Source organism: Saxophila tyrrhenica, assembly GCF_035928015.1.
Source record: "Saxophila tyrrhenica strain CCFEE 5935 chromosome Unknown scaffold_2, whole genome shotgun sequence".
Classification (NCBI taxonomy): Eukaryota; Fungi; Ascomycota; class Dothideomycetes; order Mycosphaerellales; family Extremaceae; genus Saxophila; species Saxophila tyrrhenica.
In genome coordinates, this window is record NW_027041734.1 from 272,346 (window position 1) to 285,237 (window position 12,892).

Here is a 12,892-nt window from a genome sequence, read left to right on the forward strand (position 1 = left end):
CTTTATGCACATGAGCACATCATTGTTCATATCATCTTGACGTTTGACGAACCACCACGAACCCAAACGATCCTCACGCTCCTATCTGCTACTCCTCGTCGACCAGCAGACTTTGGCATAAGCCAACAACCCCCCCGACCTTCACACGAAACACCCTCGAAGAACAAATCTCCGTCGGCAGAGTGCAACACGTATCACCGGATGCGCCACGTTGTGGGAGCGGAAGAGTATCAAAACCAAACCGCCCAAGCTCAATCCCTTCCCTTCCCTTCTTGTCCCTTGCTCTTTCGTTGTACATACTGACAACTGACATATCATTCACCTTCGCGATGACCACAGACCGCCGTCGCACTCTACGAGCGTTGCACGCGCTCGTGCTAATCGCGTTATCGCAGGTCCCAACGACTTCCGCACGACCTCACCGTGTCATCCAAACGACAACGATCAGAGTACTGGATCCCAACTGCTCTTTGGAGGGCCGACCGCCGGCACCGATATGGCCGAGCGTTCCTGGGATTGAGTACACTTTCGTCCCGAGACCGACTTCCTCTGAGCTGTATTTATGGAACCCGGAGGCGTACCAGATTGAAGATGGGCAGGTTCAAGTTTCCGCTGCCGTCTCGACAGAGGTGACGGGGGTGACGAGTCTGAGTTCGACTTTCCTCAGCTCGAGCGAGGTCACGAGATTTTACACGTATACGCCGGTGCCGAGACAGGATACTTCGAAGCCGCCAATGAGTACCTCGACAACGACGATTTTTGTGACTGCGAGTCCGATATCGACGGCCGTACCAAGTTCAACTTCGACCTCTGCTAGTGCTGGCACTACGCCAAACGTCCCTCTACCAGCTCCCTTGCCGACCTCGACCACTTCAGCTGGTGCTGGCACTTCGACAAGTACTGCGGCTCCAGCGCCAGTGCAAAGCTATACCACGAGTGTTCCTGAGGGCTTGCTGACTTCATTGACGACTTCAGAGGTGCAGACGGTCACGGCGGCGCCGCCGGAGAACACGACGGGGGTGAGTGAAGATCGTTCCCCTATGCAAGAGATTGAAGCTGACATCATTCATCCCAGGCTGTCCACACACCGCTTGAAACGTCCGGCAACCCTACCAAGCAGCCTTTTCCAAGTCTATCGTTGAATGGCTCGACCAGCTTGTCACTGATCAACACCGAAACACTTTCTGGAGTTGGACCAACTGCGAAGCCGCACATCACCAGCATCTCGGCCGCCAATATCTTCCAACCTATCGCTAGTGATGCCCCGCCTGCTCAGATCCAGTCAAGGGCGGACCATCCTGTGCCAAGACTAGGTATTCAACAACAGCAGCAACGTCTCCAGACGAACAAATTCTACGGCAACTTCTACCTCGGAGGCCAGACAGGAGCAACTTGGACTCATCCTTACTCGGTCAGCTGGTCCGCCGGACAGCGTCAAACGTACAGCTTTGGGCTGGCCATTTCACATGTTGAATTGTCGCAAGCCTCCTTTGGACAGAAGACGAGTTCAGATGCTGGAGATTCGGCATATTTCGCCAACCTCCTTGGTATCCAGTCGCTGGTGCTTTCAGCTATCGAGCTTGGCAACGGCACGACATTGACGACAGACTCACTCGAGGCATTCTCAGTCAATGTCAACCTCATCCCTGCAGGTGGTACATTACCGGCCGTCACGTTCCCACTCTGTCAAGGCATGGGCTTCGTGACCGGGTCGTACAACTCCGTCACTCCTCTCATCGAATCTGGCATCGGCATCGAAAGCGTTACCTACGCCGGGGCCGTGGTGAAAGGAACCACCTTCAAATATCGCGCCCTGCTCTCGAGTGGAGTCACATGGCTCATCTACGTCACCCCTCGCAACACAGGCTACCAAGAAAACTCCTTCACACTCGTCAGCCCAGTGTCGATCCAAGGACCTCCAGGATTCGGCGGCTACATCCAGATCGCAAAAGTTCCCACCAATGTCACAGATGCAGAAGACGTATATGACGGCTCTGCTGGTGTCTATCCAACAAGCATAGATATCAGCGGCTCTGTGGCAGGTACGGAAGGGACGTATACCCTAAGCTGGACTAAAGAAGGCCCTGCAGGGCAGCCCTTGCTCATGTTCGCGCTGCCACATCATCTGGAGTCTCTTGCAAGTACCGATGGAGTAACGGATGTTATGCTTCAGACGACAACGAAAGGTGTGGCGACAGCTGTTCAGGCAGACTCGTGGACATTGGTAGAGCCCGACCTGCCTATCGGTATGGCTTTCAACCCGTGGAGTCCAACAGGAGGCGATCTCGGTACTCTTCCACTTGATGCAATCGAAGCTATCAACGCAGCTGGCACCACTGAGCTAGCGCAGGATATGGCCGCGCAGACGAACGTTGGCAGCATGTATTACGATGGAAAGGCGCTAGCGAAGTTCGCGGCCATCGTATATGTCATTCATGATATGGCTCATAATGTGACGCTGGCACTGACCGGGCTGCAAGAGCTCCAGAACGCTTTTGCTTTGCACGTTGACAATATGCAGAAGTTTCCACTGGTGTATGATACTGCTTGGGGCGGAGCGACGAGTATCAGTACGTATCTGAGTGGGAACTCTGGGGATGATTTTGGGAACACCTACTACAACGTGGGTCTTACCTGCCCTAGGATCAAGGGCGCCAAGCTGATAGTTGATGCAGGATCATCACTTCCATTACGGCTACTTCCTCTACGCCGCCGCCGTGATCGGCTACCTCGACCCAACCTGGCTCGACACTGGAACGAGCAAAGCCTGGGTGAATATGCTTGCCCGCGACTACGCCAACTCAGTCACAGACGACACTTACTTCCCCTTCTCCCGCAGCTTCGACTGGTACCACGGCCACTCCTGGGCGCAAGGCGTCGTCTCCTCCGCCGACGGCAAAAACCAAGAGTCCTCCAGCGAAGACACCATGGCCAGCTACGGACTCAAGATGTGGGGCAAAGTCATCAATGACAAGAACATGGAAGCGCGAGGCAACCTGATGCTCGCGGTCCAGGCTAGAAGCCTACAGCACTACTACCTCTACACCGACGACAACACCGTCGAGCCAGCTCAGTTCATCGGCAACAAAGTCTCCGGGATTCTGTTCGAAAACAAGATCCATCACACCACCTACTTCGGCAGCAACATCGAGTACATCCAGGGCATCCACATGCTCCCGCTCATGCCGTTCAGCACGCTGATCCGCACGCCGACGTTCGTGCAGCAGGAGTGGGACGCTTACGGTTTCGCGACATATGCCCCAACGCTCGGGAGTGGATGGGAGGGTGTGCTGATGGCGAATCTGGCAATCATTGATCCGGAGACGAGCTATGCGTTTTTCTCTAGAACGGAGTTCGATTATGGATTGTTGGATGGAGGGGCGAGTCGGACGTGGTATTTGGCGTGGTCTGCTGCGTTGCGGCAGGGTTCGTACGGCTCGAATACGAAAAGCTAGGACTGTCGAAGGGTGGGATGAGAAGCGTTGGGTGGTAAGTATGGTAAGTATTCCTACTCTGGAGGTGGAACGAGAATCAAGATTGTCAGGTGGCAAGGACGGATTTGCAACGATGACGGATGATACCATGGGATGGCATTGGTTGGGACAACGGTGTACAGGAGTTGGATTTGTCAGATCGACGGCATTGCGCGTACGAGAAGGCATTTGGCAGAGCACTGAAGGAGTGACGTCGGTGGTGAACTGTGAGGCGTGCTGTACTCCAGTTCAGGCGGGTACTTTGTAGCTGAATCACCGCTTATACATTGCAGATTCTACTTCAGCTGGTTGCATCACTTCACTTTTCGCCCACTCTTCACCAACATTTCGAGGGCGGCAAACAGAGATCTCCTCACCGAATGTACGATGGTCGGGTTCGTGTATGATGACAGTAGCGGAATGTCTTCCGGGGTGTATTGTTATAAGAAGAAGACGTCCAGCACAACGGCTGCAACAATTCCTCCTTGGTAGAAACATCAATCACCATGCATTCATTTCTCTACACAGTACCTGCGCTCTTCTGGAACGTAAGCCGCTGATCTCTGATCGTGGACCAATGCTTAGTACTAACCAAGTCAAAAGGCGACAGTCTATGACATTGTACGCCCCTCCCCCGTTCCCTCCAACTACTCCCCCGTAACACGTTCCAGGTCAGTTTAGGCAACCTCTCAACTGGCGGCCAACAAGTCCTCGGCAAAGTCAAACATGCCACCCTCCAATCCGAGCCCGGTGTACGCCCCTCCCCTCCCTCCCCTCCCTCCCCTCCCTCATTAACCCTCCTTCTCCCAGTTCGAACCCTCCTTTAAAGGCACAATGAAGTACGGGACCGACTACGTGACCGCCGACGGCCGCGACCCGGTGGGTCGCCCCCATCTTTCCGGCACGATTTTCCCGGACGACGGCGCCACGCCATTCCTGATGCAGGTTACCGGCGTGCAGAAGGCGGATGAGGAGGTGGATGGTATTACCGCCAATAGCTCGGCGCAGGGGCGGGAAGTACCTTATGGTGGAGTCTACTCTGGTGAGTCTATACATGGTGCCAGAGATTGCGATCGATGCGGTTCTGACGTCGATAGTGTGGACGCCGACGTTCTATGGCGGCGATGCGTCGTACAGCAACCTGCAGAACTCGATCTTTGTTGGGTCGGAGACTGTGAGTGATGGTGAGCAGCCTGGGGAGTTTTTGGTGGGGATTAAGATTAGTAAAGTCTTTCCGGTGAAGACGGACGTGGTTATTGGTGAAGAGTTCTCATTAAAAGGCACATATGGGCATGAGCTGGAGATGAGCGACGACGGGTAACACAGGAGTGGGATGGGCGTAAAGGCTGCAATGCTTGCATAGACTCAAATCGATGTATTCCATTTTATTTCTTTCAGTAAGCCTTGATGGAGGGGTCGATTCGAAAAAGAGGTAGCAGACTGGTGAGAGAACATTGAAATCAAAGAGAGATGATGCTGGAAGCTGAAAGTTTGGTAAAGGCTATTGAGCCTCATCTGATTTTTCTATTGGATGTTTGCGACAGACGAGAGTGTGAAGAAATTTCGAGGAGGAGGGAGGGCTTACCTTGTACGAGCACAACTTACCGTGTGAATCTCATCTAGAAGTCGTACACAATCCACCGCGCACTCTCCCTACGACCGCTGCGGCCGCGAGAGTCAGAGCTCGGCTCATCAGACTCCCTATAAGTCCTGCGTGTCCGGACAGTCACTTCGTACTCCTCAGTGACGCACCCTCCACGCCCGCTGCGGCTGTTTGGACGCACAGTAGAGCTCCGCCTTTGAGTGTTGTCAGGTGATCTGCTGCTTGAACGGGCAGTCGAGACCCGCCTGGATGTGTTGTCGGGCGCCTGACTGCTACTTGCATGGACAGTCGAACCCCGCCTGGATGCGTTGTCAGGCGCTTGACTGCCACTTGCACGGACAGTCCTCTGACTAGCTCTCGAGACGTCGGAAGGTTCGACGACTGCCTTGGGGCGGATGACCTCCTGCGCTCGACTGCAGCTCGTACGGACAGTCCTCTGCCAAGCCCTCGAAACCTCGGAAGGCTCGACGACGGCGTTGGGACGAACGACTTCCAGCTGGTTGTTGTTGTGGCGGCGCGAGGCGTGGCTGCTGCGGCGAGAAGGCGCTGCTGAAGTAGAGTATGGTCGGCCGAGCTCAGGTTCGACGATGACGGTGTTGTAGTTCCTTGGGCCGCTCCCGTGGCGGGAGACGTGTCTGTCGCGGCGTGAAGCTTGGCTGCTGTCGCGATGAGAAGGTGGTGCTGGGGGACAGGGCTCACCTGGCACGACTGTGACGGCGTCGTAGGACCTTAAAGGAGCCCTTGAATGAGCCCTCGAAGGAGCCCTCGAAGGCGCCCTGGTTGAGGCCTGAGAGATTGAGTCGCTCGGCCGAATGGTTGAGGCTTGGGAAGTCGAGCTGCGGCGAGAATGAGAAGATGCACCTGCCTGGGAGCTTGGCCTGGTCGGACCTACAGGCTGTTCTCTGCGAGAAGCTGATGTTGGGGCCCTGCTAGTGTAGCTCGGTGGCGGAACGTCGTAGTCGATCGGTGGCGGTTGATGGGTCCGCGACGGACGACGGCTGCCTTCGGTTGGCGCACGAGAGGCGTGAGACTCGCGGCGTGAGCGGGAAGAGCCCGCTTGGGACGAGCTGTGGTGGTGGGAGCGACCCGACATCTTGTCGGGTGTATTTGGTTGTTGTCAGAGCGTTGTGTTTTGTGCTCCTTGTTTGGTCGTCGTTGTGTTGCGAGTGTGAGAGTGACTGACCTCGAGCTGAGAGTGGAAGTGTCTTACCTGAAGTGTGCTTACCGCTTGCTCGTGTGGTAGATCAGTGGAGAGAGAAACAAGATTGGACTCGAGCTGGCTATTAATGTCCGAGCCAAGGAGCGGGACAATGCATTATCAAGTGGTGTCGTTGTTTGTTCTTTCCCCATGTCGCTTTGTTTGTGGACGGTGTCAAAGGCGTGATGCGCTATCAACAAAGGTATAGCACGCTGTCAACAAAGGCGGTAGCGCAGGCCAATGCTTCGTGCGGGTGCCGCAGTCTGGCAGTTGAGGGTCTGCCCACATTCCAGAGCGAAAATGTCCATCCCAAAACGGAAGTCAAAGTAGACATCCTCCGTGTTAACTCTCGCCCGAACCAGCTTCATCCTGTCGACGCAGTCGACCTCATACGCTCCCGGATGCGGCCAGACAAACGGCAATGGCAATATCCATTCTTCCTTTGTTCGGCTCGAGCGTGGGTCGACTGGAGATCTCCGGCAATGCAGACCAAACAAGGCGTTGTCCTTTGGTGATATCACGTCCAGTTTGCGGTGGGATAGAGTGACCTGCTCACAAGAGTTGCTCCCTTCTTGCTTACTTGGCCAACTAGATCCAGAGTCAGGCCGGCGCCATGGCCACCTCCCAATCAAGCCAACTCATCATTCTGAACGACTTCGTCACCCTCCCCATCATAATCAGCGACTACGACGCCCCCACCGAAACTAAGCGGCGAGCCTCCAGCACCGCGACCACCACAACCGCCCACAGCCGCCAAAACAGCGCCGCATCAACCAACGACTCCGCGACAACCGCAGCCGACCCCTCCCAGCAACAATGGTCCACCGGCTTCACGTCCTTCACCGACGAGCTGTGGGACCGCATGACCGTCAACATGAAGCAGAGGCTGCGCCAGGCGTGCGTGGAGGTGCTGAAGCGAACGGACGATACCAGTGAGAGCCAAGAGATGCGGATGAGTTGGCAGTATGATGATGATGCTAGATTCCTGGATTGAGTCGTGAGCTGTGTATGTAGCTTGGGTATCTTCGAACACAGATTGGCCATCCTTTATAGTGTCCTTCCGAGCAGTCTCGTGAGATGTCCTCCGAGTCCAGAGTCGAAGTTACCGCATACACCTCCTAATCGCCGTCTCCATGAATATCTTACTGTACTGCGCATGCGCCCATTGCGTCCACGGTCCCATGGGCTCATCTAGTTTTCCACCCTCTTTGTCCGGCTGCGCAATGCCGTTGTAGAACACACTCTTCAGCTGAAACTCGGCCACGCCCTCCTCCTTCTTGACCTCCGCAACCATCTCAAATAAGCCATCACTCTCCCGCACCGTCTGTATCCGCGGCGAGTCTCCGCAGCGTACAATGATCGAGTTCTCACTCTTCGCCAGCACTTCAAAGTGATCCGTTACCACCGTCCCGACGTCATACGAACTACTCTCCAGCTCCTCGCGATCCCAGAGCTGCGTCGCCGTATCGGGGCCACGGTACTTCTTCTCCAGATACCGGCGCTGATACGCGTAGCCCCACCCGCTCCAGACGCCCTGGCAGAAGCTCTGTACTAATGCGCCTTCTTGTTCGAGCAGTTCGGGTTTTATCTTGGAGAGCGGGACGCGGCGAATGCAGACGTCGCGGGTTACTGGGTTGTCGTAGGGATTGAAGCGGGCGAAGAGCGAGGTGCCCATTAGATAGTCGGAGGTGTCGAGGGGGTGGATTTTGGATTTGCGGGTGGCGAGGACGTAGCTGAGGGTGGTGGCTAGGGAGCCCCAGCCGGCGACGGCGAGGGAAGTGCGGAAGAAGGACATACTTGGCTATAGAAGGGGGTATGGCCTGGAGGTGAAAGAGGGGAGGTGGTGGTGGTGGAGGCATTGGCTTCGGCTATCTAACGCCGAGACGGCGGATTCACGGCTCACTTCACCTCCTCCTCCTTCTCCACCCTCCATCGGCGTCTGGTAGGTATCATGGTTGCATCTTGATCGAGGATGTATACATGAGTACTATACACGACGGGGAATGACCATACATCTTTGCAGAGCACTTGTGAGCTATACCACCAGGCGATTCACCTTCACAGTCCCATCCATTCTCACTCCATCCCGACCCCTTCCATAACCCCCCTTCACTGCGGAACCACAGTAAAGTACAGTCTCTCATGCCATCTCATCCGTCCCCCTACTCTTGCTTGCCGTGGTCTTCTCCAGCAAGCCTCCTTCAATCGGCCCCATTGCTTTCACTCCCCTGCCGACACCGTTCCTGTCACCACTCCCGGCCGGAGGAAAGGAGCTGCGAGGCTATGATCAACATCAGCAGTGCTCACTCCCGAGTGTCAGCTGAAATATGACGGACCGCCAGCGCAAGCTACATCGCTCCCGAATGCCTCACGTCCTCCGGTTCCAACACCGCTGATGGCAGCTCAATGCGACCCCATGAGAAGTCTTGCCAGTCAATTAGCGCACCGAAGGTTCTTTCGCTGGTGCGGACGCCAAAAGGCATCGAAGCCCAGGGGATGTTCATGGAAGGCGGCCAAGCGGTCGTTGCTGCCGCGGCTCATAGCGAAGAACCATCATTCGGTGGTGTGGCTGGCGGACAGAGGCCATCATATGTCGATGCCGCGCGCCCCGTGTTGGACCGCGAGAGAGGCCAGCCGGAGACTTGTTGTTGCGACGGCTCATGGAGAACGGGGCCATTCGCCGCTGCGCCCGCCGAAGAAAGGGGCCTTTGATGAATGTGCCGACACCCTTGGCCTTGCATTTGATCGCCTCCTGACCTCGATTGGTGCGACGCAGGCCCAGCAGCACGTCATATGCTGGTTCGACAGCCTGAGAGCGAGGCCACCTGTGTATTTGTCGACGCTCCGGCAATGGCCGCGAGAAGAGAGAGGGGCGTGAGGGGAGAGAAGGCCGCCAATGTATGCGTTGACGTCCCGGCAATGGCCGCGAGAGAAGAGAAGGCTGCTGGTGTATTTGTCGCTGCCTGGCAATGGCCAAGAGAAGAAATGGTCGCGAGAAAGAGCGGAGCCAGCCGCAAGCCTTTCGATGGCCCGGCTGTCTTGGCGAATGAGTGAAAGTCGTTAGCCGGGGTGAATACCAGAGAGGTCACTGATCTGTGCGTCGACGCCCAGGGAATGGCAACTGGAGAGAGGAGATGGTCGCCAGAAAGCAGAGACGGTTGCGAGCCTGTCGATGCACCAGGCGTTATGGCGAGCCCACAGTCAGCCGCTGCCGTTGCAGCTGAAGATTCAAGAGAGGCCACTGATGAATGTGTCGACGTCCCGGGCCCCTGTGGTTGGCCGGAAGAGAGGGATTCACCAAAGGCTTGACGATGCCGCCGACGGTACGGCTCACGGCGAACAAGAGAGTCTTCAGCCTGGATGACCGGCAGAGAGGCCAACGATAGATTTGTCGACGCCCCGGGTATGCTCGCGAGACGAGACGGACCAAGGTGGCAGGACCAGACGCTCAACCAGATGATCAAGGCTGGAGTGGTGACGCCCTGCAACTCCCCATGGATTGCGACGACGCGACTGGTGCCGAGACCAGGAGGAGGCCTTCGCATGGTGCGCAACTCTCGGCCAATCGATGCAGGGACCATCAAGACAGGATACCCGTGCCGCCGCCTCGAGCCCATCATCCAGCAGATGGGACAGAGACACCTGGTCAGGTTCTTCAAGGCAGACGCTGCCAGTGGTTACTGGCCTGTCAAGATGGTATGGGATGATGCGTACAAGACCGCGTTTCCAACGGAGGAATGGCAGCTCTGTGTCGTCAGCTGGTGTGACCACCAAAGAGAGGCAACTAATGGATTTGTCGACGCCCCGGCATGCTCGCGAGACGAGACGGACCAAGATGCCGTCAGCTGGTTTAGCCGCAAGAGAGAGGCCACTAATGGATTTGTCGACGCCCCAGGGATGACCGCGAGAGGCAAGACGGCCATGGGCTTGTCGATGCCCGGGATGGACGCGAGTAACCGGTCGTCCATGGGCTTGTCACAGTGTTGGGTCCCGCAAGGGCCCGAATCAAGCGGGCGCGGCCACGCAGCCTGACTTGCCGTCGATGGTTTCGCTCAAGAAAGAGGCAAAGAACCAACCGGCGAAGTACAGGAGCATGGACCGCAAGATGAGCGCCGCTTTCTTTAGCTTGCTGTCGTCTTCGAAACGACGGAAGAGGCGCTCATCCACCCAACACTGCAGGATGACTTCGATACATAAGGATACTCCAAAACTAATCTACTGGACGTCAGCAAGCGTCATGGTCGTGTTTGAGATTTGGAGAAGCTCGAAAGCAGTCCCGGATTGTCCGTCTTACGTATGCCGATGGAGGCGGCTGGTACCAACGCTCCATAGCGATAGTCGGATTAGTGATAGTTGGCGGCATGATAAGTTAAGTATGTATGAACGAATGATCTGTATCGGGTGAGGAGAGAAGAGGAGTGTGAGGCCGCGCCCAAAGGTATACAACACCATTGCTCGTTGTCGCTCTTGCTCCTTGATCCGCCTTTGCAAGTGCAGGTGCATGCCCGAAACGAGGAAGCGATAGGAAAGTACGAAAGTAGGGGCAACTCACACCTGTCAATCTTCTACTGCGGACTTGAACAACACGCATTGCCCTATTCCACCCTCCACGCGAGTCTCGGGCTATGGCGATTGATGCATTGACAGGCCCTCGCCCGTCTCCCCTGTCGCAAGGCCAGTTCCTGGGCGTCGACAATCATATCAAAGAGATCCCTTCGAAGTTCGGCGGTCACACAGGGAGATGAATCTCTCGTTCGTCAAGAGCCGGAGCATCGACAAGCATCACCTTCTCCGTCCCTCGGGTGTAGACGAATGAGAAGCGACAGGCCGATCATGGCGTCCCCTTTCCCAGGCGATAGGGCGTATCGTCAAGTCTATCAAAGGCGCTTCGATGCCACAACAAAGCATTGCCTGGCTGTGTGCCCATCAGCAACTTGGAGAAGGGAGCGCGCGAGGGGGAAGGGAGCGGGTGCTTTGAGATGGGCGTGCCACTGTCGCAGGGGAATATGGTTTGGTTGTCTTTTGGTGATGTCTTGTGGTGTTGTCTTGAGGAAGAGAAGGGTCAAGGATTGGGGTCGAAGTACGAAGGCGCATTATTTGACTGACGGTACTTCGTCGAGCTGTGAAGATGGAGTGGCAGACGAAGAGAACGTGCTAGGCATTGGAAAGGCAGTGTTGGAGATGCATCAGGGCCAAAGTTGAGAGGCATTGGGCTGTCGACGAGATAGTTCAGGTCAAGCATCAATACAAGTGCGCGGAGATCTTGTGAAAGTGTTCCCCATCCGCTGGTAGGAAACGCTGCTACCATGCCGTCTGCTCTGCTTTCCAATGACCCTCCGTTCGCCTACTGCTGTGTTCTGACCGCTTCCCACATTCGATTCCCGTGCCTCCAATGCGTGGCGGACAGACGGCTGTCGACGTCAAGGGCCCACCGCATTCTTGATATTGACCCAACCTTGAAGACATTAGACGGCCCTGCTGTGCATTTAGATGGCACCCTGGGTCCCCTCTCCCGGTATGCGCCGATTTACACAACTCTGCGGTACGATCGCTAGGCACTGCTTTTTACCCGTGAGGTGCCATCAGGCAGCTGGAGCAATCGTTAGCAATGTGATCGAATGAGGGTCATCACACGAGATCGACCTACCCTCCAACGTGTCTTGCGCATCGCTTGTGTCCTTGCACTCGCCGACTGCCAGCCCGTTTGCTCTCGCTCTGTCGTAGGCAATGCCTTTCGTGAGAGACACCCACAGTAGTAGCGTGAGTACGATCAAAACTCCAAGAAGCACACCCTGCTCGGCCCACTTCCCCTCGACCTTATCCCACCTCCACTCCCCTTCCTGTCCCACAAACGCCAAAAACCTTGTTAAAGACCCGCACGTCGCGCAGAAATCGTTCTTCAACGACAACGTTCCGCAGGGCGACTCCTGCACGACGGGCTTAATTTTCAAAGCCGAGATGCCAAAACAGATGATTGCTGCGCTGGCCAGTTGGGTGCAGTAGATGTAGAGGAAGAAGATAGACCCGAAGTAGAAGGAATAGCTTGTCTTTCCCTTATTCCGGTACATGTCGCTGTAGTACAGAGAGATCGTGGTGATGAGGTAGAAGGCGATGCTGAGGCCGTTGACCCTGAGTTCGTATAAGTCGTGCAATGCCATGGTCGTAGAGAGGAGAGGGAGCTAGGTGATAACTTGAAGGTCTGCGGTGCGATTTGTTGTATGTAGCGCAGGTCGCAGGAGTGATGGGTGGAAGGAAGGGTCGGAACACGACATCAAGCTGGAGTGGACTATGACTTGATATTAACACTTGGTTCGTGGATTACCTAGTGACGGGTAGCAAACCATGGTTATGAGGACTGGGCAGAACCATAAAAGCTCAAGACTTGGGTAAGCTACTGGTGGTAAGTTGGTTCACATATTCATCATTTGCCTGTCACTGGTTCGTCATCGACCTCCCCACTGCGGCCTTCTCGAAGCAAGAGAGCATGAGAAAGGTACCTCCGATGAGCTCATGCATATAGACCTAGGAAGTTGCTTCGTCGAAACGAGTTCCGAACGCTTTCCACTTCGCTTCGACCCCAGTGCCAACAAACAACGACTCCCAGCAACTGATGGCATC

At 55.7% G+C, this 12,892-nt stretch overlaps 5 protein-coding genes across 5 annotated transcripts; 3 read left to right on the forward strand and 2 right to left on the reverse strand.

The window, feature by feature from the left end:
* Positions 1-329: 329 nt before the first annotated feature.
* Positions 330-3,455, forward strand: ACF2 (endo-1,3-beta glucanase; the record flags this gene model as incomplete). The annotated part of the gene is made up of 3 exons (XM_064798412.1): positions 330-1,019; positions 1,076-2,623; positions 2,676-3,455. The coding sequence occupies 3 exons, from the start codon at positions 330-332 to the stop codon at positions 3,453-3,455; spliced, it is 3,018 nt and encodes a 1,005-aa protein (XP_064662739.1).
* Positions 3,456-4,307: 852 nt separating this feature from the next.
* LTR77_001151 (uncharacterized protein) lies at positions 4,308-4,794 on the forward strand (the record flags this gene model as incomplete). The annotated part of the gene is made up of 2 exons (XM_064798413.1): positions 4,308-4,515; positions 4,571-4,794. The coding sequence occupies 2 exons, from the start codon at positions 4,308-4,310 to the stop codon at positions 4,792-4,794; spliced, it is 432 nt and encodes a 143-aa protein (XP_064662740.1).
* A 2,093-nt stretch (positions 4,795-6,887) lies between these two features.
* LTR77_001152 (uncharacterized protein) lies at positions 6,888-7,275 on the forward strand (the record flags this gene model as incomplete). Its single annotated transcript, XM_064798414.1, has 2 exons — positions 6,888-7,206; positions 7,256-7,275. 2 exons carry the CDS (start codon positions 6,888-6,890, stop codon positions 7,273-7,275), a joined length of 339 nt encoding a protein of 112 aa, XP_064662741.1.
* Positions 7,276-7,376: 101 nt separating this feature from the next.
* LTR77_001153 (uncharacterized protein) lies at positions 7,377-8,069 on the reverse strand (the record flags this gene model as incomplete). The annotated part of the gene is made up of 1 exon (XM_064798415.1): positions 7,377-8,069. One exon carries the CDS (start codon positions 8,067-8,069, stop codon positions 7,377-7,379), a length of 693 nt encoding a protein of 230 aa, XP_064662742.1.
* Positions 8,070-11,856: 3,787 nt separating this feature from the next.
* On the reverse strand, positions 11,857-12,432 carry LTR77_001154 (uncharacterized protein; the record flags this gene model as incomplete). The annotated part of the gene is made up of 2 exons (XM_064798416.1): positions 11,857-11,864; positions 11,922-12,432. 2 exons carry the CDS (start codon positions 12,430-12,432, stop codon positions 11,857-11,859), a joined length of 519 nt encoding a protein of 172 aa, XP_064662743.1.
* Positions 12,433-12,892: the final 460 nt, after the last annotated feature.